The sequence below is a fragment of the Fonsecaea monophora genome (assembly GCF_001642475.1).
Source record: "Fonsecaea monophora strain CBS 269.37 chromosome Unknown Scaff20, whole genome shotgun sequence".
Taxonomy (NCBI): domain Eukaryota; kingdom Fungi; phylum Ascomycota; class Eurotiomycetes; order Chaetothyriales; family Herpotrichiellaceae; genus Fonsecaea; species Fonsecaea monophora.
Window position 1 is genome coordinate 318,894 of NW_019173951.1, and position 21,392 is coordinate 340,285.

Here is a 21,392-nt window from a genome sequence, read left to right on the forward strand (position 1 = left end):
CTTGATTGTCTTCATACATGCGTGGTCAACCTCCTTCCACAATTCATCCTACTGTTTGTATTGCCGCCGGAGTTACATGCGTCTCGGAAACGATCTTTTCACTCTTCTCAATGTCCCGGTCGGTATACTCGGTTGGTGTCCTGCTCTCACTTGCTACCTCCAACCCGTCGAGGAGATACAACTTGCCGTAGTCCTCCTCACCATCATCCGGTCTGACTGGTATGGGCGAGAGGGTCGTGCAAATGAAATACACCAGGCCGGAGAAGACGACCACGAGGACGTAATTCCACGAGTACATATTGAGAATGCCTCGATTGTGAACCGGTACACCCATTGAGAATAGCATCCCTGGGAAGAGCGGAGCGATGGCCACAAACCAAGCGACGAATGCCCGCCAATTGCACCCATACTTATACCAATAGATACCTCGGGGTTTGAAGAGATGCGAAATGTTGATGCCGTATCCGCGGCGGACCCAGAAATAATCCATCATGATTACTCCCGTTGTCGCACCGAGGAACAGCGTATATGCACCCAAGAATGCCAAAAAGGTGGTCGCCTTTGCTTGAATCTCCCATGGACAGATGGCGAACGATATCACCGCACAGATGAACTGTCCGCGGCGAATGTTGATGTACTTGGGGAACAATCCCGTCAAGTCGTTGGCCAGAGGGACCGAGTTACCCGTGACGTTGGTCATGATGTTGAAGAAGATGAAGCAGGCACCCGCAAAGAACTTCCCAGCCCGATTATCGAAGTTGTTGATCACCACCAAAGGATTCCATTGCACCTCGCCATATACAACTGACGAGGCCACTGCCATGGTGCAGCCGAGGAATTCGGTCAAGGTCACCAGCACAGGCAAGGCGAATAGCTGGGTAGCCCATGCCGCTCTGTCGTTCTTTGAGTGCCGCGATATGTCCATGATGTTGACAGCGAAGGTAGCGTTACCGGAGATTGCAGCGTTGACGCATATACCGAAAAGATAGCCCACGCTCCATCCGTCGAGGGGCTTGCTCGGTGCTCTCCAAACTTCAGGCCAACCGCGCGCAGCAGTCACTGACCATGTGAACAGGGCCACCCAGAAAAGAGGCACCAGAACACTCTTGACAATGAACAGGTATCGCAATGTCTTGATCGGCAGGTACAGGAACGGCAACGATATCAACCAGAAGATGGAGAAGCACAAAATTTGTTGCGCCGTCACGTTGGCCGAGGCTGGAATTGCGTTGACTTCCCAGTGAGCGAAAGACGGCCAGATGGCTGTAGTGCAGGCTTGGACAGCTTGACCAGCGAGACTGACTTGGATGCCGTAGTAGATGATACACGGCACCCCTCTCACGACCATGGCCCATTTGGACCCTAGCATACCGAACGACGCTCTGACTGTGCCAGGAAAGTTTGTTCCCAGCTTGCTACCTAGATATCCGGACGCAGCGCAGGGAATAGAGACGATAATGTTCCCAATCAAGCACGCCACCACACAGAGCCCTGGGTTCAATCCGAGAGAGAAGGCTGAGCTTGATACTTCCAGTTGTGCTGCGTTGAAACCTTCGGCTATCCAAAACAGTCCCATTTGGTACCACTCATACGTTCGATCTTTTCGTTTGATCGGGTCCATGTCCTCGTTGGTGTATTTGATCGCATCAGGGTCATCTGCCCCAAAGGAGCCAGGATGCGGTTTGAGCACTACATGCTCGTCCCAAAAGTGTTTGAACCCCATGGCTGGGTTGTTTGTGCAATAGAGCTCTTGTCAAGGGATGATGTGCTGAGCCAGTCTTCCCTCCAAAACCACGTTCGGACTTGGGCCGATCGTCGGATTGCCTCCTTATATAGGGTCTACACAAAGCATTCTACGGACCCGGGCAACTTATCTTTCTCCAACCAGCAAGACAAGGGCCCAGACGGCCGACTTCTGGTGGACCTTATCGAAGGCGGTTGATAACAACCGCTCAAGACCGTCGTTCAATCGGGCGCATATCTGGCATAAAACGGGGTCCCAGAACTAAATTCTCACAGATCAAAGCCTTTCACCTGATCCAAACTCGCAAGTCGGCACTTAGCAAGGCTGGGCAAGCATATCCCTTGCCCCTGGCCCGCCTGGCCAAGTATACCATCTGGAGTCCCACGTGCGAAACAAAGTTCCACCTTGGAGTCGTTTGGAGTCCATGGGAGTCGGATGGTCAAGTCCGCGATAACTGTTAGAATCCAATAACAGCAAATTATCGGTCAACAGAGCATCAATTCCTCTGTCTGAGACCGAAAAGTGATCACGGAGGAACGCGCAGCGCTAGCGGAGAATGGCCGATCAAGTTCCCGGCAACGTCCAGAATCAGATATGAGCCTGTATATTGACCAATCGCCATCAACCTTATCAGGTATCTGCTATATACTTTCGGGTTTCGAATTGCACATTGATTCACGAAGTTCCTAACGGGATTTATCGGCAATTCCGACAGTCAGGACAAGTCCCGAAGGTGGAAGTCGTACAATGGGTCGTGCGAGAAACAAAAATGGACTTGTCGGTTTCTCACCACCATTGGCGCGGGCTCTGGGTACTTCGTGTTGCCAAAAGTTCTTCAAATTTCAAGTCACCAGCTACGGCACCATCAGGAGACAGGCAAACAGTCAACTTTCGACCTTGACATACCAAACCGATGGGTAGCTATGCACCTCCTGCCCTGGAGTGCGACCTCCTGGTCACAAATGGAGTCATTGTAGGTCGTCAAGTATCTTGAAGAACAAGTCGTTGCTCACAGTTACTCACAGGTCTCGTCAAGTGACTTGATCTATCCGCCAGCATCTGATATTGCCGTGAAGGATGGAAAAATTGTTTGCATTGGCGCTCTTCAAGGGCTTTTCACGGCAGCGCGAGTTATCGACGCTGATGGTGCATATGTAACACCGGGTGGTGTCGATACCCATGTCCACTTGGATCAGCACATCAACGGCGCTTTGGGCGATAACTTCGAAAATGGAACCAGGAGTGCTATTGCTGGTGGCACCACCACAGTTGTGGCGTTCGCTTTCCAGAAGAAGACGGACGAAAGTGTACTTCCTGTAGTGGAGGCGTACCACAAGAAGGTGAGTCTCAAGTGCCCTTTGATTTGTGCAGCTTTCTGACCTGAGCTCGAAAAGGCAGCAGGGCTCTCCTACTGTGACTATAGTTTCCACATGATTTTAACAAACCCAACTAAATCTATCGTCGAGGAGGAGCTTCCCACTCTGGTGGAACAGGGCATAACTTCGGTAAAGCTCTACATGACTTATGATCCCCTGAAGCTCCGCGACCGTCAAATTCTGGACATCATGCTCGCCACCCGGGCTTTGGGCATGACGACGATGATGCATGCCGAGAATGCGGACATGATTGAGATGATTATCGAACAGCTCTATGAGCAGAAGAAGGGCGATCCGTACTACCACGCTATCGCACGGCCCAAAGTCGCCGAAGACGAAGCGACGTATCGTGCCATCTCGCTTGCACGGTTAATGGACACACCGATCCTGCTGGTGCACATCTCGTCCGCGATTGCCGCACGACATATCCGCGAGGCGCAGACGAAACTCCTGCCTATACACGCCGAGACTTGTCCGCAGTATCTGTACCTGCTCAAGGATCGCCTACGAGGCGAAAACTTCGAAGGCGCGAAATACGTGTGCAGCCCGCCACTGAGGGACAGCGACGATGATCTCAATGCTTTGTGGGAGGGGATTGCCAACGGGACATTTACGACCGTCTCCTCGGACCATTGCCCCTTCTCGTTCCAACACCCACTGGGAAAGCAGATGGGGCTGAAGGACGGGGTTTCTAGATTCACAGACATCCCCAATGGTCTTCCTGGCGTAGAGACGCGGTGCCCGCTGGTCTTCAAGGGCGTACAAGACGGCCGCATCAGCATTCAAAAGTACGTCGAAGTTACCTCGACCAATCCTGCACGACTGTACGGCTTGAACACCAAGGGCACACTGGCTGCTGGATACGATGCCGACATCACCATCTGGTACAATGACAGCAAACCCGGCTCTGCATTCCAGCCGTTTGACCTGACCAACGAAATGCTACACCATACGTGCGACTACACACCATTTGAGGGCGTGCGGTTCGGGAACTGGCCAAGGTACACGATTGTGAGAGGCCAGGTGGTCTGGGCCAGAGACGAGGGTGGCGTCGTCGGCGAGAAAAGCCTCGGGACGTTTGTAAAGAGGGCCGAGAACAGCCTCAGACAACCGAGAGGTAAATTCGAGAATGAGTGGATTCCCCAGTACAAGGGGAGGATCCCTGCGACTGCTGCAGCGGGCACAAGCACCAAAAAAGTGGTAGTGACGGCGACCAGCTCCTAGAGTATGACAATTAGGGAACTCGTACCTCGAACATAAATAGATCTTGTATTAACTGATTTGGCAGTGCGACCATCATGCCACAAGGCTCTCATGAGACGCCTTTCAACCCCAGTATGGTCAGATCAAGCGCGCGGCCGGTCCTGTTAGGCTCTCACGGGTGAGACATTGTCGGAAGAGTCGATATTAATAGTTGTCGGTTTCTATTCTGGAAGTCTGGTCCGGATCCTGTTCTGAAGGAAGGGCATCTTTACAGCCCGATCCGAACGTCGTGGGTTTGAGCACTGCCACGGGTATCACTTTATAAAGGCAGCGGGGAATCACATCGCATATAGAGGGAGAATTTGTCGAGAGCGCCACAGCCGTCCAGGCTTTTCGGTTCGGTGTCTATACTCTGTCCTCCTGTAGCGCTGTAACAAGAGGATAGATTGGGCTTATATGGCCTACATAGATGTGAGTGAAAGGCGATTGGGCAACTGAGCGACGAATGGTTCCACTCTTATGACCTAAGCAGGTGGCAGATGCAGGGTAAATACTCATTAACGCCACCCTTCCATCCATAATGGGTTAGTACACAGTGAATTAGAAGCCACTAACCATCGCCTCACCTACTACATCAGAACTCGTATGTGGGAAAAATTTCCAATCCACCTTCCGCACACCTGATACCTCTTGGGTAGAGATTCTTCTTCAGATCAGACATTCCCAGACATAACAACTGGTAAGCAAAGATGGCAGAAGAAACTTCGGAAGGAGACGTCCTCCTCGCCAGGCGCATCATCTCCGCTGCAGCTCGACACGACGTGGCTGCCCTGGAGGTCCTACTCAAAGACGGGTCGGCGAATGTGCAGGATGCCTCTGCACCTGTATCGTCGTCCCCGCTCCACGCTGCGATTGCGGCATGCGGAAACGCTGAGGATGGGAAAGAGGCGGATGCAAACGCGATTAGGACTGTGGAGTTGCTCTTGGAGAACGGTGCCATCTGGAACGATTTGAACGGTGAGGACGAGACGCCAGGGTGCATTGCGCTTCGGCTTGGGCAGAAGAAGATCTACGACATGATGGTGGATGCTGGTGTGCGGGCTGAACTTCTCTTCTCTAAGCTTGAGAGCCTTGGATTGGACGTGGACGAGGACGAGGATGAGGATGAAAATGACGTCGGCGACGATAATGAGGAGATAGGTGACACAATTCCAGCATCGAAGAGGCGGAAACTTTCTGATGGACAAGGCCACGGAGTCGAGCAGGCGACCGAAGAGAAACCGCTTGATGACGTCTCGCTCGATAACCGAGCATACTTGAAGAGCCAACTCCGGTACAAGCCCGGCATATTGTTGGACGAGAGTGACAACGCGGTGATGATGGACTGGGAGACTCAGATCATGCAGCGCCACGCCGAGACCCTGATCCCCAAGTCCGGCCTCAAGGTGATGAACGTGGGCCACGGCATGGGCATCGTCGACACAGCCATCCAGACACACAGCCCGTCCGAACATCACATTGTTGAAGCACATCCTCAAGTGCTCCAGCGGCTACGCGACCAGGGCTGGTACGACAAGCCCAACGTCGTCATCCACGAGGGGAGGTGGCAGGACGTGCTACCGAAACTGGTTGAGAAGGGCACCGTACAACTCGATGCGATCTATTACGATACCTTTGCCGAGGACTACAAGGCCCTGAAGGAGTTCTTTTCCGAGTACGTCGTCCAGCTGCTGAGCCCGACGGGGAAATTCGGATGGTACAACGGACTGGGAGCGGACCGGCAGATCTGCTACGACGTGTATACCAAGGTATGTTATGACTTGCGGGGCATTTCCTTGCACCTTCGAGCCGGAGGTGTATTGAGAAGGAGCAATCCACAACAGAACAGACTAACTAATGAATGTGGTAGGTTGCGGAAATCGACCTTCGTCAGGCCGGATTTGACACTGCGTGGGAGGATATCGCCGTGCCTGCAGGTCTCCATGGCAGCAAGCAATGGGAGGGCACTAGACGGCCGTACTGGACGATCGATGTCTATCGATTACCGGTGAATACGTTTACGAAATGAACGATATGGATGGATGTTTTGAGGATGGATGTGGACCAAAAAATGAGAGAGAAGCATTGATAGAGTCAGGCTCGCAGTGACGACTATTTCAAGATGGATCTAGGCCGAGATGCAGCAATTTCCGTCTCTGCCACATGTCCATTTGTCTCGACGCTGTGTGGGCTATAGTCTACGGAGACAAACGACCAAGTCATTGTTGAAAAATCATACCAAGCTAATATTTTTTCTATCACGTAGATCTGCCTGCTCTTGCTCTAGTGCAGTAGCAAATCTCCCATCACCTAACCTGTACCATAATTAGGTGGACAAGGATTGGTTTATAGGAAGATTGTTTATATTTTTCCGTTACCGATAAAAGTACAATTCCTTATCGATAAGGATTGACGTCATACACAGTCCCAGCATGGTGGAGTACTCAGACTGCGGGTTTCACGTCCACTGATTGAATTGCCATGCATGTGAAGACCACACATACCCCAAAGCCGTCATTGGCTTCTTCCTCCAAGCAGGCTCGATACCCATTGTGCATCTAGACGCTTGGAGATTGAGGACAATCCAAAGCCTAGTGGAAGTGACAGAAAGCTCGTGGGTCTAGGGTTCACAATTAGCCCCCAGTCCTACCGCCGAGCACGCAATTCCCATTTCAAATTGACCGGCACCCACGCGATCGAGGGGCTTTCCCCCCTTCCCATCCTCGACCACAAACAGAGACGAACCGGCCTCTGGGAGGGGTAACATCGCTGTCGGATTAGACCATGGAGCCTCAGGAACCGACTTGGCACCGAGTTCTATTTGACAAATTGTGGGTTATAACTAATCAACCGCCTGCGAAGAGGGGGGAGCGATAAGCTTAGCCATGATGCTGGTGGGTGGGTGGTGGGTGCTGTTGTCCAACTGACTAAGCCTGTGCATGAACCTGAGCGAGTTAGGAATACGACGCACCCAATACTCGTCCAATGACTGCGCAACGGCGCAGCTGAGAATGGTAATACTGCTGTCCTCACTGGTCCGTCGCGTCATGCCTGCTGACTGATGTTGGCTGGGTATTTGGCATGCTAGGCTGGGCTGGATCCTGGTTTGGATTTCTCCAGGGAGAAAAAGCACTCAGAGGATGGTTATATAAACATGGGAGAATGGTGGGAGGGAATCTGAGGACAAGAGAGCCGACGGAGAAGAAGAACTTGCCTGTCTGTACGCACCGAGTCCCTCTGAATTTCCAACAGATTCAACTACAGTACTAGTCAATTCTCAATATGCCTCTCTCTACCAACGACAAGACCAACGACACCGCTGCCACTCTGGTCAAGACGCTACAAGGAGCGTTTCACACACCACCGGGCTTCAGACCAGGTACGTATTCATTCCCTCTCCTGTATCCACATACAGTACAGCAGAATTAGTTTATGGCATGGCTAACCATACACCTCATCAGCCCACGCTCGAGGCATTCTCCTCAATGGCACATTCACACCTACTTCAGAGGCCAGCTCTCTGAGCGTGGCTCATCACTTCAACGCCAGTTCCACACCCATCATCGTCCGGTTCTCAAACTCGACAGGGATCCCCCAGATCCCCGATAATGCGGGCGACGCGAACCCGCGCGGCATCGCCATCCGTTTCGTCCTGCCAGAGAAGGACGGGCGCCGCCAACACACCGACATCATTGCGCACTCGACGCCCTTCTTCCCCGTGCGCACGGGCGAGGATTTCCTCGAATTTCTCCAGGCCGTCGGTGCGTCGGCGGCTCCGGACGCCCCCAAACCGTCACCCATCGAAGTGTATCTGAGCAAGACGCCCTCGGCGGCGACGTTCGTGCTCGCGCCGAAACCCACGCCGGCGAGCTTCGCGACGGAGAAGTATTTCGGGCTCAACGCGTTCAAGCTCGTCGCGGCCGACGGCACGGGCACGTTTGTGCGGTACCGCATCACGCCGGACGCCGGGGAATCGCACCTGACCAAGGAGGAGGCCGAGGGCAAGGACCCCGCGTTCCTGCACAACGAGATCCAGACGCGCATCATCGACGGCGGCGCCTCCTTCACGCTGTGGGGCCAGGTCGGCGAGGACGGCGACCCGACAAACGACGTGACCCTCCAGTGGCCCGAGGAGCGCCGCCTGGCCAAGCTGGGCACCATCAAGGTCGAGTCCGTGGCCGACGACAACGACGAGAAACAGCGCACAACCATCTTCGATCCCGTCCCTCGCATCGACGGCGTCCAGCCTAGCGACGACCCCCTCCTCGACATGCGCGCCAGCATCTATCTCATCTCGGGCCGTGAGAGGAGAGCCGCGGGTCCTCACCACTAGGCATAGATTGGACCGGACGGGGATAGACCTGCATAGGTACCCGGTTCAATGGCACGAGATGACGGGGCTGTAACCTGGACCGGCGATGTCGGCCACTGGATCCCTAGCCCAACCCTAATCCCTGCATGTCTATGATCTATGACCTACATACATACATAGCATACATAGTAGTAATCAAGTAGTTGGTAACCTACACACCTACATGCCTACCTACTTACCTAGCAAGCATGCAAGCATATCCAAGACCAGAACAAGAAGTCAATTATTCCACCACCCTCTTTCCTTGCTTACCTATTCGTGTATTCGTGCCATGTGCTCTACGTGTTGCAGTGTGTCTAGACAAATCCAGACAATCTATTCTGTAAACGATACGCAAGTATAGAGACGCGGATAGGTGGACAAGTGACCAAGTGACCAGGTGACCAAGTGACCAAGTCAGATCTTGACTCAAGAAAACTCATTTTCTCAACTCAACAGCACTTCTCTGCCTGCCTTTTGATCAAATATTGCATTCCTTCATTCAGCTATCCAACAAGACGTACATGCATGCATATCCATCCATCCATTTCACACCCGAAAAAAAGTCCCTGCAAGCAAGCACTGTGGCATATTACCTCTGGAAAAAAAACTTTATAGCCAATTCTGACCTCGTGTTCTCCGACCCTCCTTCTCTCCCTTGTACATGCCCTTCTTACTGGTCGGAATGCCCATGCCAATCAAGCTGTTCATCATCATGACACCGGCCTCGACACTGTCAATGACGTTGACGGTCCGGCGCCCGTCTTCGTCCCTGACTGCGTCCTTGGCCGCGCGCACCATGTCCGTCATCCCCGCACAGCCCAGCAAGATGGTGTCGGCGCCCTTCATGACCAACGCGCGGGCACAATGCGCGACGCGTTTGGCAACCTCCTCTCTTGGGCGGGACTCGAGCTCGAGAACGCCGAGGTGGGTGGCTTCGCTCCCGACGTAGAAATGCGTGAGTCCGTAGGCCGCAATGTCATCATCCTGCTTGATCTTGGACCGCTGCGCAGTGGCAACGATGCCGAAGCGTCCACCGAGCATGCGCGCCACATAGACACTCGCCTCCATGATGCCGATGATGGGCACATCGTAAGACTCGCGCAGGGCGTCGATGAGCGGGTGCTTACTGAAGCAGGCGACAATCATACCGTCGTAGTTCTGCACAGTCTCGCCGTTCGACGCAGCGTGTTTGGCGAGGTCTCGCAGCACGGCTTCCGTCGACATGATTCCGTCTGTCGTCGACTCGATGGCCGTCGGTGCAGGGTACGGCGCGGTGTAACCTGTCACTTCGACTCCCTGGGGAATGACGGGTCGCAAGGACTGGAGCATGGCCTCGGTCATGGAGCGTGTCGAGTTTGGATTGATCAGTAACACCTGATGTGGGCGGCTGCGTGGGGGGGAGGTGACGGGTGGCGAGAAGGGAGATTTAGCACTGGTGGGGCGGGTGCTAGGACCACTCCCTCCGCTACCTGTGGGCATCGAGGGCATGGGCCCGCCCATTGAGCCGGGGCCACTTGAAGCAGCGGAGCGGGAGACTGGGCGGGATGACGAACCGGCGTGGCCACTGTGCTGGGCAAAGAGCGGCTGGACGGATTGCTGGGGAGGGGAGTTTGGCATGGGTGGCGCGACGGCGATTGGGTAGTTCTGACCGATGGTGCTGCTTCGAGAGCGTGAGCCCCCTGGCCCATCGGCGAAGGGATTGCCAGCAGGGTTGTATTGGTCATTCGTGGGAGACTGGGGTGGAAAGTACTGGCTGGGGAAACGGGCACTGGTGTAGCTATTCATGTTGGCCGACGACGACGCCATGGCCTGTGCTTGTTGGGGGGGAGGCGGTGATTGAGATCCAAAATTGCCAGAGCCGGCTGATGGGACACGCTGATAGGAGGACATGGCGGGATCGGTCTCAAGTTGTTCGTAGCTGGAGAGAAGAGCCTGCTGCGGTTGGGGAGAGCCAGATCTCGAGCCGCCAGGCCGCAAGGAGACAGGATGTCCTTCTTGCTGAGGTTGAAGGATGGTGGGAGGCGATTGTTGTTGTAAATCGGCCATGGCTTTCTTTTTTTTTGTCTTTTTCCTTGGTCCCTTTTCCCCCCTTCCTTGGTATGTACCCAAAGCAGCAAGATTCGACCTCCGGGCCTGTTAAGCGAGGTTTTGCCTGGTGCTGGCAATTATTGTGGTGCTGTAGTGGCCTTTGTTACCGCCCTCGCGTCGTGAGAGTGGGTTTTGAGCTTTGGCTTTGGCTGTGGACTAGGACCAAGCCTGTTTTATCCTCCGGCACGCCAGTTAGAAGCCAATAATGACGTGCTTGACTCGAATGGGCTGTGTGTGCTCCGGGGGTTGCCCTGAATCTTGGTGTCAGTGTCAGGATGTACCGAGAACAAGGTTGGGGAAACACGGAGACACGGTGAGAAGAAGAGGACGAGATGATAACAATAGAAAAAAGGCCACGAGAGAAGTCCAACTTAGCTTTTTCTCGTCTAATTCCTTCGGGCTCGCAACAACACAAACAGCTGACCTGCGTAATCGACGGGGGAAGAGGAATTGTGCATCAAACAGCTTGAAGCGGGTAATCTCCAGGGGACGCAGAATGAGGTTAGAGGCGCTGGAGCCTGTCGGACATGCCTAAGCTATATTTGGGTGCCGCTTATCATTCAAGGATCTGGAGACGAGATGGTCGCCAGCCAAGTGGTGAGCTAGCCCCAGCACGCCGCCAGCCACGTTGCCGACCTTCCAGGGGTGACTAGCCTAGAGAATGTACCTACTCGGTGCTTGTCGAACCTAGCCAGTCACTAGGCTAGGCTTAACGGTGGTGTCCTTTGGTTAAGAGTGGGAGAGGAGAATCTGGGACCAGGCGCCGAGCAAGAGTACCTAGGCAGGTAGGTACATGTACGAGGTACATATGGGCACCACTACACCTAGGCAGCTGCTGTCAGGTACTGCCAGTTGCCTACGCATCACCTACTGACTGCACCGCACCTCTTGTGCTCATTTTCTGTATGGCTGTCTTCCATCTCAGACTCACAGCAGATCTGGCTCAATCACCCCCGTCTGTTCCGCAATCCGCCCGTAATGCTCAATCCTCCGGTGCTTCTCAAACGCAAACACCTTCTCCTTGCCGCGGCGGCACATGCCCAGGTCGATTTCGGCCACGATGAGCTCGTCGTCTTCCGTCTGCGCCTCCACCACCACCTCCCCGTCACAGTCGACAATGCAACTCCCGCCAATTAACGGATACTTGCCGTCCTCCACGCCGCACTTGGCCACGTTGATGCTGAAACAGGAGTTGGCATAGCTGTTGTACGTGATACACAGCTTGTTGTGGAACAGGGCTTCTGCCTTTGCCTTTTCCGGGCTCGAGATCTTCTTGTTGGTCCCAATCAATTCCGGCGCCCAGGCAGTCGTATTATATCCACACAGAACCAGCTCCGCCCCCTGCAAGCCATACGGCCTCCATGACTCTGGCCAGCGTCGGTCGTTGCAGATGAGCATGCCGACGATCGGGTCGCCTTTGCCCAGACTGTCGGCCTCGTTGGCTTTTGCGCCCGACTTTTGCTTCAGCGCACCAGGAACCAATCCGGGGGCCCGAAAGGCCTCGAAGCCCAGATTCCCCGGAAGAAAGTATCTCTTCTCCAGCTGGTTGGTCGCATCTTTCCGTTCATAGGGCTCAAACGTGCCGGGGAGGTGGACTTTGCGGTATTTCGAAATAATCTTGTCTGCCTCGCCGGAATAGTAGACAGCCGTGTTATAATGGACATGTTCGCCCGGGGCCGACTCAGCCGCGTGTTCTGCATACCCAAAGTACACGTCCATCTTGTACTCTCGAGCGCGGTCAAAGAGAGGTTTGATAGTAGGGACCTTGGTGGCATCCCCATCCACTTCCTGCTCGAAATATTGCTCCAGCTCATCGCCCTCGAGGATATGGCGAGGGAAGAAGGTCACGGGCGCGATTTCGGGATAGACAATCAACTTGGCGTGTTTCTGGTGCGCCTCATCCATCAACTTGAGCATGCGATCCATCGCCTCGGATCGTGGGGTGTCGACATTGATCGGGCCCAACTGGGCACCCGCGACAATGACCTTGCGATTCGACTCTGCCGTATGGCCTGCACTTGGACCCTGGATTGAACCCATGTTGAGGGCTTGCTTGTCCACTTAGTCTGGATGTCTCGAATACAACCAAGAGATACAAAGACGGCACGACAGTCTCTGATTGACAGGTACAGTAAAATATTCTGGGTCTCTTCTGCCGTCAGCCACCGAGCCTGAAACTGAAAGGGGTGTCCGTACTCGTACCTACAAGTATGTATTCTGTCTCTACCTAAATTTGTTTTGCTGACTTTTTACAGTTTTACAGTAAGTACAATAAGTAATATCTCCCTTATAACCCCTCATCCATTTACGATCGATCGGTCGGCCCATCCGTTATCAAAGTACAACCCCAATTTCTTCAATCCCCCCGTCCACGCCCGTCCACATGTACATATACGCTGTTGTCCGCCTGGCCGTGTCGACCATGAGGTCCCGCCCTTGAAAAGGACATCCACGCTCACACTTTGTTTGCTGTCGCTTTATCCACCCGTCCCCAAGCGGCCATCAGCGCGTTTTCCCAATAATCAAGCAAAAGTAAGTATGTAGATCAGAGCTTCTAGCCTCGAGCGTCTAGAACTTTATGTCCTTGTACCCGTACCCTGTACCCTGTACTGGTAGTGTACTGGCACCTGGTACAGGTACCTGTGCCTGTGGAGGACAGGACAGGAGAGGAGAGGAGAGGATTGGCACAGGTACGGCCACCCGTGCGGATATGTTATGATATGATATCAAGGTTTTGATAATGACTCAAAAGGCACCAAAGCAACAAACGACATAGTATTTATTGTAACTTTTTCCTTGCGTCTCTTTTGATTTATTCAAAAGTAACCCTTTCCTTTTCTCTCTCTCTTTCACTCGTACCTGGCACCTGTTCACAGCGTAGATCTAGATTTCCTTTACTACATTATTTCCCTCTCTTCTTTTTTTTTATCGGGAATAGGTAGAGGAGACAGGACTCTCTGTTTAGCTGTCTGACCATCTAGGACGGAGAGTATTTCATTCTCCAAATGGCCGTATCCAGCGTCATCGGGCGCCTAGTGGCATCACTGGCCATTACCATCCTCTCCCATCCCCTCTGGACTATATTCCTGGTCCCCCTGACCCTGGTCGTCGCGCGGTCTCTGTACCGCGTCTCCCCGTTCCATCCACTGTCGCATATCCCCGGACCGCTCGTCCCTCGCATCTCCTCGCTATGGCTGACCTACCACGCCTGGATCGGCGACGAGGCGACCGTCGTCGAGACTCTCCACCAAAAATACGGACCCATTGTGCGCAACGGGCCCAACAGCGTCGACATCTCCGACGGCGCCGCCCTGGCGCCCATATACACGGAGCGGGGGGGCTTTGTCAAGCCAGCCTTCTACGAAAACTTTGCCCTGCCGGACTCGGCGCAGGTCCACAATTCCATCTTCTCGGAGGTGGACCCTTCGATACGGGCTCCCCGCGCAAAGGCTGTCGCGGTGCTGTTCTCGACCGCGAACTTGAGGCAGGGCCAGGACGTCATCCATAAATGCGTGGATCGGTTCGTGGACCGGCTGGCCGAGGGGAAGAGGCAGAGCGAGAAGCAGGGCGGCGGCAGCGGCGGAGGTCCGGTGAATGTCTTGAACTTGACGCGAGGATTGGCCGTGGATGCCGTGACGTCGTATCTCTTCGGGACCAGCTACGGGGCCCTCGCCGAGGAGGACAAGTCGCACAACCACCGCCGGCGTGAGGAGGTCGCCGTGCAACGCGAGCTGGCCGAGCCCATGAGCGCCGCGGGCATGGTCGACTGCTTCGTCGCAGTCGGCCGTTTCTGGTACCTGCCAAAGTGGGCGTTCAAGCTGGTCGAGTCGTTCGACGCATGGTGGAACGCGGATGAGGAAGTATCGCAGAGTCTGGCGCACGTCGACGAGTTTGTCGCAGGTGTGGTCCGTGACGCTGAGACCGCGATCCAAGAGTCCCAGTCGACCGAGAAGACAAGCACCCCGAAACACCCGTTGACGTCGTACCCGGCCCGTCTGCTGCAGGCCGGCTTCACCCCGTCAGAGACGCGCGCGCAGTGCAAGGACCTGATCTTCGCCGGCACCGACAGCACGGGGATGAACCTGGCCACGATCCTGTTCATGCTCGCGCGCCACCCGACGTGCTACCAGAAACTGAGGGACGAGGTCCTCGCGCACCGGCCGGGCTTCGACGACCTCCAGACCCTGCCCTACCTGCGCGGCGTGGTCAAGGAGGGCCTGCGTCTCTCGATGGCGAACCCGTCACGCCTCCCCCGCGTCGTGCCCCCAGGAGGCTGGACGTTCAAGGACACCTACTTCCCCGCCGGTACCGAGGCCAGTTGCACACCCTACTCGCTGCATCTGAACCCGCGCGTCTTCCCGGAGCCTCGTGCCTTCCGCCCTGAGCGCTGGCTGGACCCCTCCGACGAGATGATCCGCGACGCCATCCCCTTCGGCCTGGGCAGTCGGCAGTGCATCGCGCGCAATCTGGCCACTGTCGAGCTGTTCTGGGCCGTCGCGCGCGTTGCCGAGGCCGATGTCCTGCGCGGTGCAGATACCTTGACCTCCAACATACAAATTCTCGAGTGGTTCAACAGCAAGGTTGTCGGGGAGAGGATAGATTTGGTCTGGGCATAAGAAACCCAAAGGGATCTTGGGAGAAGGCATTGGCGCCGAAATACACAAATGACGTGGTTTCTCCCTCTAGCAAAATGAGAATCTTGATGGGTTGGGAACTGCGAAAGAGGGCCTAATTCAACAACCAGACCTGAATCGAGGAAGCTCGCTGGTTGAGAAAATTGCAATGTTGAGCTTCATGGTGGACTCTATATAAAGTCGGCATTGAAGCAGATAAGGCATGTAAACCGTTGCTCGCCCTCGAAGCTCTGCCTCTCATTATCTCTTCCTCTCCTCCCGCGAGAATAGTCTAGTCACCTATCAGCACGCAAGTTGGCAACCTATCAGTCCAAGGCTAGTAACCTTCGTCCTCTTTCTGTCACAATCTAGCAATCGATCGGACAACTCGAGTTCTCATAGTCTCATGCCACATTTGGCGTCCTGGAGCGGGTCGAATACCATCTCTCTGCGTTAAATGCCTGTTGAAGCGTTGCTTTTGTGGTCAAATGCTAAGGCAAAGCCCATGTCTGACAGGTCACGCCAGTGTGGTCACATTGAAGTCGTTCCTTTGCCCCTTCTGCGCCTGGTGCGTCTCGCAGCTGCGCCGAGGCATTGCCCTCGATGCCTTGTTAGTGAAAGCTTGTCATGCTTTGCATGGAGATGAGTTCGAAAGGCGTGACCCTCATGGTGGGTGTTGATGAAGTACCTCCAAAGCATGTGTTTGATTGTGCTATGCTCACGTCGAGAAGCATTCTGGTGCCGACTCTTTTAGCCAATACTAGAGCACGCAATCTGTATCTTCTTTAGACGGGAAACCACTTGCGTTCCGACTCGTCATGGTTCAAGTCTCGACAGGCGCCAAAAAGTCAATGTCACTGTCCGCACCATCTTCAGCCGTTAAGTATCCTGCATCATCGCTCTTGCCTGAGAGAATATTCGTGATGAATCCCCAGGCACTGACTATTTGGTCCTCTGGTCCAACGAGCTCGTACATTCGGGTGACCCACTCATCCGTATCGACGATAAGGTGTCCGAGCTCTGGTAGAGCCGATATGGTATGGTGATGGATGAGGGATAGGGGTGGCTCAAGAGGCGCAACAAGATTGTCAAAGGATGACCACAGCGCTGCATTATTCGATAAAGACACTTGTGATTGAGAGGATTGGGAGCCATGTCGCCCTATCCTCTGTTGTATGGCGGCGCTAGAGACCTTATCCACAAAGGTCTCAATCACATCGATCCGCTGATTTGAGGAGCCTTTCAGCAGACTCAACTTGCTGAGCTCGGGAATACCTCCAAACACAACAAACTGCACAAGGTCCGCTTCACTGGGCGGCTTGCGAGATCGGATGATCGCTCCAGCCGAAGGAGCTCGACTTAGCGCGCGGAGGTGTTGTAGACAGAGTTCAAAGAAGTGATACGCGGGGACGAGTGTAGACCTGGGGTAGGTGCGCAAAAGACCTCTAACAGACTCTGCACAGAACGGGCACATACTGCTGCTGTGTTCTTGTCCAGATGTTGTTTTTGACTCCAGCCTAGGATGACAGGAATGCTCGGTGACAAGCATTGACCGGTAACTTTCAAGGAAATGGTATATCGTCCACGCTGCCAGATGAAGCCGTCTCATGAGAGTGAATTTGTAGAGATTGAAATTGTCATACCGTTTGAACTGCGGAATAACATATACTTTCATCTGGATCCAGTTGATCAATACCTGCAGCATTCTTTGAACTTGGGCTTGTCTTTTCAGCATCCGGAGTAGATAATCAAATGAATCGCAGGGTTGTGGTGGAGGGTATAATGTATGGAGGTAATCGTAAAGATATTTCGCCTTCTCTTCCCTCGTGCTACCCTCATAGTCCGTTGTCCGCTCGTAGGCATTTTGAAGAAGCAGAGATCGCGTGATCGGACCAGCGTGCGACCGCAGGTATAAGTAGACGGAGCGAGATGTCGATCGGAGACTAAGGAAGTCGGAGACAGAGAGATGACAGAGAATCTGAGCTGCGATTTCATCCGGCAAGGATTGAACAGCGTCCCATAACTGTTGCCTATCAAATTGCGTATAAGCATTGCACTCGTCTCAATCCACAGCTCTTTCTGGAAGGTACTCACGAGGAGTCAGTGTCCGTTTCAACGCCCTTGGCTGAATGTGACTTCTTAGACCATGACGAGAGCCGTAGGGACAAGGCGGCCAGGCTGGGCCGACGAAGAGCATGAGTGTCTGCCGCTGAGGGTCTTCTCGACGACTCGCCGCTTGAGGGACTGTTATCAAAGAAATTCGCAGCGCTCGCCCGCCTGAGGACGCTCGTAACGGTGACCATGATGCGACTCGAAGTTGACCAGTGTATGCGACAGGATTTGTTTGGATTTTCGGTTCGGTCGTCTGTTGTATAGACTTATACGCGCACGCACATAAATCGGAGTTTATACCCTCCGAGGTAGGGTGACCAGAGTCATCGAGGATCGGAAACGACGTGTATTCGTCCCACGGAAGGCCTCGGATTGCAGTTGCGTGGAAGATGGGCTCAGGTGAGCCGATGTGAGCGCATAATCTTCTGAAGTTGGTGGAGAAATCGAGCACCGACTCCGATGCGCAGGCGAATAGAGGTCTCAATGCAAATGCCCAAAGCCCCGGGTCAGTTTCTACCTGCCCAAACTCTGCAAACGTACATGTGATCAGGTTGAAGTCTCTTGTAACTTTACCAAAAACGTGGAACGCGGCACAAAGTTATAGAAGAAGAAAACAGGACTATGACGCCTTCAGGATCTTCGACTACTGCGGGAACAAAAGCATAGAGGTGAGATGGCGTAGACAAAGTCGCGTGCATTTCCAGATAGGCTGTCGCGCCCGACGATCCCCGCCAATGCACGAGCCCATGAGCTCATAAAGCCGTTCGATAGACGCAGTCCCGCAGTCTGTTATTCGGTGCAGGGGCAGCTAGGTCGATAGGAGATAGGCACCCAGGGCGCCTTTAGGGCCCAGTCCCAATCAAGAGTTCGCGCCGAACATGATACTAACCCAGCCTGGAGGTCCAGCTAACAGCCCGAGCCCAAAGTCGGTTTGGCCTCCAGCTTGAGACATGTAGCCGACTGCTTATCAAAATACCTAGGTACACAATAACAAAGTACCACCAATGCTGCGGAACAGAATGACAATTCTAGGATACTACACACTGGCTTTTCCACTGTACGAGGTATTCCATCCCACTGCTGATGCCTGTCCGCATGGTGGTATTCTACGCCTTCCCTCAATCGCTCTAAACTCTACCACCAAGAGCCGCAATACACTCCACGCTAGAAAGTGAATACAAGCAGACAGACTTTATCGCGCCATGATCCCATGCCCTTTGTTTGCAACGTAAGCTAATACTTCGTGCGCGAGGGCAACTTTTTCATTTGGTCCATTATATTGCCATCCAGTCCAAGAACTCCGTGAATCCACCTCAAGATGATAAAGAAACTGTCGGGTTCCTGTTTAGAAGGGTTAGCATCCAGTTTCCCATGCATAAGCAACGAATGAATCGTGGACCTCTTCTCAGAAGTTGTCATGGGTTTGTGGGGGGACTCACTCCCATATGTTTTTTGCCCTTGACCATTCTCGCCAGTTTTGGGTTGCCGTGTTCCAGTGACACAAACATGTCGTCGATTGGGAAGATTTCGTCGTCGTTTCCGTTGACTAGCAATACCTTGGTACACGGCTTTTCCAGGGTGCCGTCGTTCAGTAATGAGAACTTGCCAGCGTCTTGAATGAAAGATTCCAGGTCAGGGTAGCCGAATTTGTAAGTCAAGGTACTGGCGAGATCGAATGGGTACTCGAGTCTGCCCACGTTCTCGAGCCACTCCCTGTCAAACATCTGAGAGCTAGGTCAGTTCCGTACAAGACTTGAGAACGGCTTGGAGTTGACAGCAGCAAGGAGAACTTACATGATGGCAACCTCCGCCCAAGCTGATGCACGCGAAAACCCTGTCATGGTGGGTGTGAGCTAGTCTAAGCGAATAGTAGCCACCTGTCGAGAAACCCCAGACGACGATCTTCTTGTTGTCAATTTCCTTTTGCGTGTCGATCCAGTCCAGTACGCTGGACCATTGGCGATCAGGACTTGTGGGATCTTGACGAAGGGCTGGAGAGTCGCCAGTCCCTGGGATCTCAGCAATGACCGTCGCGACCCCTTTGTCCAGGAAGCCTTGCTGCCACACTGCCAATTCGGTTCGGTAGCCATCAAGTCCGGTGATGATGAGGACGCACGGAGCGGGAGACTGCTCGGTGGCATTTGGGGGGAGAAGAAAATTGACTGGAACGACATCGCCCTCGCCTTCAATGGCATGCTTGTGAGGAATCAGAACTTCCTTGATGGGATGCTCCAGCAGTCTGTTTCCACTCTTGATCAGTCGCCATGAAACTGCGCACGTGGAGACCTCACTGACGCTGCACCCTTGTAGAACATCTCTTTCCCGATCTTCCAGGCATATTTCTGTTTTTCTGATCGCGGGGTAGGAAAACGCGAGATACGATATACAGCAGAGCTTCGCAGGTAATATTCTGAGGCCTTCTCGATTTCACCAGCCTTCTCCGCCTCTTCGGCAATCTTGGTGAGTTCTTCGGCCTTGGGAAAATACGACTGCGCGTACTCGTCCCAGTCATACGGTTCCTTTAACCCTTTCTGCGACAGGACTTAGCGAAGGTGTTCGGGGGAAGGAGCTGCAAAGGCGCACCTTGACTATTTCTTCCACAACAGGCTCAAAGTCCTTGATGCTGCCGAACATGAATGGATAGACTCCCATCGCGCACTGTCAAGAATTTATAAGTCCATAGCAGTGATTCTTCCTTGTAAGGGGCCACATACAGGGCCTTTCCATTTGGTCTCCCATAATTGCTGGAACGACTCGTGGTGGATGGCGGGTTTCGAAATTGCATCTTTGATGTAGTACTTTTCGGATGCGGACACCATGGCGGGCAGATTGGGTAGGGATTGGATGGATGAATAGTTGAAAGTGTATCTTCTGCCGACCAATGCAGACTGCGCTCGTAATATACTGTCCTTGTTATCAGCAAAGGAATCGCGGTGAGGACGAGAAACAAATCAATCAACAAAACACGGCGCAGACAAATCCGAAGCCGAGTCCGGCTGGTTTTTCGTCGTTGTACGATGATTAGTGTGGCTGAAGAGGGGCCTTGACGGTTCCTTGACTAGTGGGAGAAACAATCCAAGTGTGGAGGGGGTGTAACGGCTGCTACTCGGGAGTCGGGACTCCGCCGTCCAGGATTTACTGGTAGATCCCCTGAAATTCGAGTCTTCTGCCATCAATTCATACCGTGGAACTTTTTGCTACGCACAGGTGAAGAAGAAAGACTCGGACATAGACTACCGGACAAGATAAACTCGGGAAAGAGACGTTACAATTGTGTTCATCTCGCTGCAGGAAGCCATTGGCCAGCAGCGGAAAGATTGCGTCCTTGCACCTAGGTGGCTTGGGGGGTCGGTGCTACGAGTGGTAAGTTGGGGGTTCAGAAGTCCTGGTGGTCCCAGGATTGAGGGTCCAGATTCGAGCACGAGGCACTGAAGTGAATCAGGCTGGCCCCCGGAAGTTTCCCTAGGCCACTAAATCCTTTTGAGAGTGTGCCTACTAGCCATGCTGCTAAATTCAGCTGGCCCTAGGGTGCCTAGTCCCTTCTGTAAGTCCTGCAGGCTCCTGGTGGTGGGTGGGTGGCTCCACAACGCACAATGTGGTAATCAGCCCCCAATGAATCTCGGTTTAGGGCCGGGCTCGAGACCAAGTCAACGGGACCAAGGCCAAGGGGCCCTCCACAATCCCCCGCCACTTGAAGTCCGACGTCCACCATGTCTCACCAAAAGGCCCATTGCCTTCTGTACCTCGTACAGGTCTCGTCGACCTAAAAGATGACGTTTCCTCTCCCCTTCCTCTCGTGCACCAGTTGCTTGCTCCTCCCAGGCCTGCAAGAAGAAGCTCCTGTACGAGGTACCGAGTACTCT

At 53.7% G+C, this 21,392-nt stretch overlaps 9 protein-coding genes across 9 annotated transcripts; 4 read left to right on the top strand and 5 right to left on the bottom strand.

Annotated features, from left to right (window-relative positions):
- Nucleotides 1-43: 43 nt before the first annotated feature.
- Nucleotides 44-1,723, bottom strand: AYO21_03928 (hypothetical protein; the record flags this gene model as incomplete). The annotated part of the gene is made up of 1 exon (XM_022653901.1): nucleotides 44-1,723. The coding sequence occupies one exon, from the start codon at nucleotides 1,721-1,723 to the stop codon at nucleotides 44-46; it is 1,680 nt and encodes a 559-aa protein (XP_022513877.1).
- A 934-nt stretch (nucleotides 1,724-2,657) lies between these two features.
- On the top strand, nucleotides 2,658-4,344 carry AYO21_03929 (hypothetical protein; the record flags this gene model as incomplete). Its single annotated transcript, XM_022653902.1, has 3 exons — nucleotides 2,658-2,717; nucleotides 2,770-3,084; nucleotides 3,139-4,344. 3 exons carry the CDS (start codon nucleotides 2,658-2,660, stop codon nucleotides 4,342-4,344), a joined length of 1,581 nt encoding a protein of 526 aa, XP_022513878.1.
- A 728-nt stretch (nucleotides 4,345-5,072) lies between these two features.
- Nucleotides 5,073-6,391, top strand: AYO21_03930 (hypothetical protein; the record flags this gene model as incomplete). Its single annotated transcript, XM_022653903.1, has 2 exons — nucleotides 5,073-6,131; nucleotides 6,233-6,391. The coding sequence occupies 2 exons, from the start codon at nucleotides 5,073-5,075 to the stop codon at nucleotides 6,389-6,391; spliced, it is 1,218 nt and encodes a 405-aa protein (XP_022513879.1).
- A 1,253-nt stretch (nucleotides 6,392-7,644) lies between these two features.
- On the top strand, nucleotides 7,645-8,695 carry AYO21_03931 (hypothetical protein; the record flags this gene model as incomplete). Its single annotated transcript, XM_022653904.1, has 2 exons — nucleotides 7,645-7,741; nucleotides 7,824-8,695. The coding sequence occupies 2 exons, from the start codon at nucleotides 7,645-7,647 to the stop codon at nucleotides 8,693-8,695; spliced, it is 969 nt and encodes a 322-aa protein (XP_022513880.1).
- Nucleotides 8,696-9,325: 630 nt separating this feature from the next.
- On the bottom strand, nucleotides 9,326-10,762 carry AYO21_03932 (hypothetical protein; the record flags this gene model as incomplete). The annotated part of the gene is made up of 1 exon (XM_022653905.1): nucleotides 9,326-10,762. The coding sequence occupies one exon, from the start codon at nucleotides 10,760-10,762 to the stop codon at nucleotides 9,326-9,328; it is 1,437 nt and encodes a 478-aa protein (XP_022513881.1).
- Nucleotides 10,763-11,731: 969 nt separating this feature from the next.
- Nucleotides 11,732-12,844, bottom strand: AYO21_03933 (hypothetical protein; the record flags this gene model as incomplete). The annotated part of the gene is made up of 1 exon (XM_022653906.1): nucleotides 11,732-12,844. One exon carries the CDS (start codon nucleotides 12,842-12,844, stop codon nucleotides 11,732-11,734), a length of 1,113 nt encoding a protein of 370 aa, XP_022513882.1.
- Nucleotides 12,845-13,809: 965 nt separating this feature from the next.
- AYO21_03934 (hypothetical protein) lies at nucleotides 13,810-15,420 on the top strand (the record flags this gene model as incomplete). Its single annotated transcript, XM_022653907.1, has 1 exon — nucleotides 13,810-15,420. One exon carries the CDS (start codon nucleotides 13,810-13,812, stop codon nucleotides 15,418-15,420), a length of 1,611 nt encoding a protein of 536 aa, XP_022513883.1.
- An 820-nt stretch (nucleotides 15,421-16,240) lies between these two features.
- AYO21_03935 (hypothetical protein) lies at nucleotides 16,241-17,720 on the bottom strand (the record flags this gene model as incomplete). Its single annotated transcript, XM_022653908.1, has 2 exons — nucleotides 16,241-17,447; nucleotides 17,512-17,720. The coding sequence occupies 2 exons, from the start codon at nucleotides 17,718-17,720 to the stop codon at nucleotides 16,241-16,243; spliced, it is 1,416 nt and encodes a 471-aa protein (XP_022513884.1).
- A 1,042-nt stretch (nucleotides 17,721-18,762) lies between these two features.
- AYO21_03936 (hypothetical protein) lies at nucleotides 18,763-20,348 on the bottom strand (the record flags this gene model as incomplete). Its single annotated transcript, XM_022653909.1, has 6 exons — nucleotides 18,763-18,870; nucleotides 18,969-19,253; nucleotides 19,324-19,768; nucleotides 19,825-20,060; nucleotides 20,113-20,187; nucleotides 20,244-20,348. 6 exons carry the CDS (start codon nucleotides 20,346-20,348, stop codon nucleotides 18,763-18,765), a joined length of 1,254 nt encoding a protein of 417 aa, XP_022513885.1.
- Between the last annotated feature and the right edge of the window lie 1,044 nt (nucleotides 20,349-21,392).